This window comes from Haplochromis burtoni, unplaced genomic scaffold (assembly GCF_018398535.1).
Source record: "Haplochromis burtoni strain Fernald_Lab_line unplaced genomic scaffold, NCSU_Asbu1 Contig_69, whole genome shotgun sequence".
In the NCBI taxonomy this organism is placed as follows: Eukaryota; Metazoa; Chordata; class Actinopteri; order Cichliformes; family Cichlidae; genus Haplochromis; species Haplochromis burtoni.
The window spans coordinates 2,040,027-2,044,811 of record NW_024582430.1 but is presented as its reverse complement, the minus strand read 5'-3'; the positions used below and the strand labels follow the sequence as shown (position 1 = coordinate 2,044,811).

Below are 4,785 nucleotides of genomic sequence, written 5' to 3'. Positions count from 1 at the left end.
ACACACACACACACACACACACACACACACACACACACTTTTATTTTAAGCAGTTCAATAATGACTCAAAAGTCATTCACCAAACTTTCTTGCAGCAGTGCCAAGGACGTGATGAAACTTGCGAGCAGGTAGAATGAAAAGTTTTAAGCTGATATTAATTTTAATCCAGAGGACATTTAAGTTTTTATGCAGCAGGAATGTGAAGCAGCTTACCTCAGCTTTTTCCACCTGCTCGCCCGGTTTCACTCACAATAAACTGAAACTTGAAGTTTCAGACACAAGTTTTACCAACATTATGAAAATAACTGCAGGTTTGCCCTTTCCTGTAATCGCCTAAACCCTCGTTCAAACAAACCTGGAGCCCTGAGCCTCTTTAAACACACGGCTGTGGCTGAGGGGGCAGAATGAAAGTCTGACGAGTGAACAGGAGAGACAATAGCTGCAGTGTTTGTTAACCTGATCCGGCTCTCCGGGGACTCGCGCTGAGAAACGAGCAGCTGAGAAAAACACAGCGAGCAGCAGTCAATAAAGCAAACGTGACGGTTTCAGCTCACCTGTCCCCCCCACTGACAGTCCCAGGATCCCTCTGACCGCCGAGCTTCATTCATACACACAGGTATGACTCACCTCTCCTCCACACACACAGAAAATATGCAGCCACGCTGCTCTTTCTTTCCCCGAGGTAGGCGGCTGACTCACCATCCAATGAGAGGTCTTTCTTCCAGAGATCCTGCAGGCAGGGGGCGTGGCCGAGGTCCCAGGTCTTTCGTGTGCCGAACATGACCGCCGGGTTGACCAGAGCACTGGACCGCTGGACCGGCTGGAAGCACAGAGGGACAAACAGAAAGATTAAAAACAAGAAGATGTGAAGATAAAAAGAGCAGCTTCTGCTGCTGAAGTTTATTCTTGATGGATGGATTACCCTACAGCGCCCTCTGGTGGCTGGTTGAGATAAGCCCCACCCCCTTTTGTTTGACCCAACAGGTTATGAGCCAAACACTTTCACATAACGTTTCTCACACATCGTTTCCTGACATGTTAAGCGCTTTAGTTGCCACTTCACCATCAGAGCCTCTCCATCAAACGCTCCATCGTTCCTGCTTTAGTAGATACGAACGTTTATGTGAAACAACTTTGCAAATATTATTTAATATTACACACGTTAAAACCAGACGTCTTGATGCAGGAGCAACCATGCAGGCAAGGAAATCTCAAAACTGTGAAACTGAATCTGAAGAAGTCGCTTGGATGAGTGACGAAACGTTTCTGAAACGCTACGTCCAGATGAACAGAATCAACTTTTTGGGATTAAAACCAGACGTTTCAAGAAACGGCAGCAGGTAGGCGGACTTTAATCGTCTGTTTATGTGTGAGAGCCAAACAGACGGCAGTTGCCGGTTGGCTGTAGTACCTGGTTGTAACAACAGGTGGAGACTCTCATTGTGTCACCAATCGCCACCCACCTGAGTCTTCACCAGCGTGGCGTGACTCGTGGCGTATTTGGAATCACAAGTGGCACAAAGCACTGAAAAGTTGTGGAAAACTCCAAAGTAACCAAACTAACCCAATACTGAAGGTCTGACTAAACCTGCCGCCATCGCACAGCCACCTCCATTTATGCTTGCTGTATTCTCCTGAACAGTAGGCGTCGCCACTCAGACAAAATCTATATCAGTGCTGATATAGGATGAGGATTCATCAGAAACAGGAAGTACAGAAATTGCAGGGAGTTTTCCACAAAGTCTCATCTTTTCAAACTGTTGAAACACTGATCTGTGAATCTCCGAACTTCTTTAATGATCACTGAATTGCAGTAAAATCCGACAGCCGTGCACTCGGGTCGTCGATCCAGCTGCAGCGACAAGAATCGAGAATCTGCACGACGAGCAGAAAAGGTGGCTAACAACAGCAGCTGTGACGTCAGTTTACTTCATCTTTGCCGGATAGCAGCCGATCCGGACGTCAGTACAGGATGAACACCAGAAAAGACTAATGAGCACGTGTAGTGCGTCATGACCACTAAAGCAGAAACACACCTGGCAACTTCCACAGAGCCGAGCAGGAAACGTCTTTGAGTGAATCCTTCCTGGAAATATCAGCGATGCCGACACACGACGAACACACACCTGGCTGACTCGTTTAGGTAACATCCTGAGGCTTAAGCTAAGTTTCTTACATTAGCATTCTCAGTTCAGACCTCGACATCACAGCCCGTCGGTGTCCCGTCCCGTCTCACCTGCAGCACTCCACCAATCAGCCGACAGCCTCCCTCTCTAACAGCCTCCGGTCCACAGCGAGCTCTTCTCTCTGAAGGCTGGACGTAGCGCTGTCGGTCCAGCCAGCTCTTGTTGATCAGCATTCCCACCCAGCCCAGCATGCTGCCACTCCGCACAGCTGGTCCCAGTCACCCATTCACTCTGCACCAGCGACCGGCCGCAGTCTCAGGTGGGACATGTGAGACAGGTGGTCAGAGCTTCCTGCTGCACGGCGGTCAGTTAACCCACCTACAGCCTCACCGCCACATCGCCTGCAGGATTACCAGCAGCTGATCCCAGAACAGCTGATCGGGAGTCTCTCTGGTCAGGATGAGCGAAGCGTGAGCGTAATCTGTTAATCCTGAGAGCAGATGGCCTCGTTAACCCTCGAGTGACCGCGACTCACACGTCGTTAGCACCAATCACACCTCAGCTCGTTTACGTTAAACTTCCAGGAGAAATTTTACACCACAGGTGTGCCTCCACCTCACAAACCGGTTCTGTGATTATTACCTGATTGAGAATCCTGCAGTTAAACATAAAGTTCTACATGAACGTTTTAGCCGAGCTTTTTCATTCTTTTTCACCACAATTGCATCGAAAGGCAAAGTTTAAAGAAAACAAACTAATGTGGATCCAGCTGGATTCAGTATCGAGTGGACGACATTGTCTGCTTACAAGGAATGAAGAGATGACGAACATTATCAGGAGAAACTTCATCCACTCAATGGACTCAAGCCCAGTTAAACTACAAACTACCTGCCGTCTCCAGCACAGACTCTACAGGACCCCTTGCTGTAGTCCACAGGTCCTCTGACCCTGCTCAGTAATCCGTTCATAGCCCAAGGTCACTGTGATGGATTAATTCTACCATGGGGAAGGTTAGATGCACCTGGTATCACTAACAGATCTTTATTACAATTATGTACAATATTAAAGAAATAATATTTTGGCAGCGGCTAGCACACCTTCTTGGAAAGCAAAAGGCCGCTGGATCGATTCCAGCCAGACACAAAGCCCATCTCTGGAAGGTCATCAGAGTAAAACTGCTAAAAATATATTTAAGTTACAGATACGTGGGCTCGCAGTGCAGATTATCCGCTTTAATTTGAGGGCATTACACAAAAGAAAGCTGGGCAGGATCCCAAAAACCTGCACAGGTGGGCTTCATTGCTTTTGTTATTTCTTCATCATTTGAGCAGGTAAACCGTATGAAGGGGATTTGAACTGTGGCATTTAGATTTGGTAATGGTTCTCTGAACCCACAACATGCAACCAAAGGAGACGTGAACGTTAGCAGGACCACAGCTGATCGTCACAGAGAGGCTCAGCAGCACGAAGAGGCCTGAAAGTCCAGAGAAAACAGAGGCTGATGATCACAGGATCCTTTCGAAGGTAAATCGAGCCAAGTGAAGACGGAGGAGAGAGAGGCGATCACGAACCAGAAATCAACGCCAAGAATAGAAAAGACACAAAACGAAAAGAACATGGAAACCATCTGGGCAGGAGCATATGTTCGGACACATGAAGTTAAACTGCAGGACAAAGGCCAGCAGGAGACGCTCGGAGCGGAAACGCGGTCGATAAACGAGCACTTAGCCGGCCGAGAGCGTTTTACTCATCCCGGCGTGCGGCTGACCAATCCAGAGCCGGCCACAGCTCCGTTTCCTGACAGCAGCCAGGCCGACGCTTTCCCGCTCACAGAGAGCAGCAGAGCACGTACAGACAGATGTTCCAGCTGCCTGGTGTGTGGAGCTGATATTTCAAACCTACAAGTTAGGATGGAATTACACAGCTGGAGCTGCTGACTCATGCAATGTATGGTGAAAGTGCAGATTAGCGTGTGCGCACACACACACACAAAATATCAAAGCTTTATTAATGCTGACACATTTTTCCCTGCACACAGCAGAGCTCACGTTCACCTCTCACACTGCCAGTTATCACAATGAGCGCGCACACACACACACACACACACACACACACACACACACCTAATATTAACCTTACTTTGACCACTATGTGCTAATATAGCCTTAGGCTAATGCCACTTTAACCCTCACATAAGGTTATGTTAACCAAGGCACCTTCTTAAAATGTGAACGTTCCCTCATCATCAGTAAACGAGTAAAAGATTACAAGCATTTAAACAGCCAGCGGATTTTAACCAAGCGTGTCGGCTGGTACCTCACGTTCACTTTTGACTCTAAAAAACCAAATTCACAGTGAACCGAATTAGACGGGAAATAAAAATCCTTAATCTAAGATTCAGACGTGATTAGGGCTGGGCGATATGACCCAAAATTCATATCTCGATATTTTTTAGCTGGATGGCGATATAAGATATATATCTCGATATATTTTTTTAAAGTCATAAAGTAAGAACAAAAAGAGAGTTCTTAGTCAAAGCTGTGTCCCAGATGTCACACAGGCACTTTTATTAACATAGAGCAGATGTACATAAAATTTAGTCAAAAATAAATTATGAGCATTTATTAAATAATAATGCTCCATAAATAAAAGAAAACAA

The 4,785-nt window shown here is 46.7% G+C and overlaps 1 protein-coding gene across 1 annotated transcript in view; it reads right to left on the bottom strand.

The window, feature by feature from the left end:
* kifc3 (kinesin family member C3) overlaps positions 1–4,785 on the bottom strand; it is a gene marked incomplete in the record, with an annotated part of 28,304 nt that overhangs the window by 16,322 nt on the left and 7,197 nt on the right. The window contains 1 exon segment of the mRNA XM_042221575.1: positions 700–820. Coding sequence (XP_042077509.1) covers positions 700–820 — 121 coding nt within the window.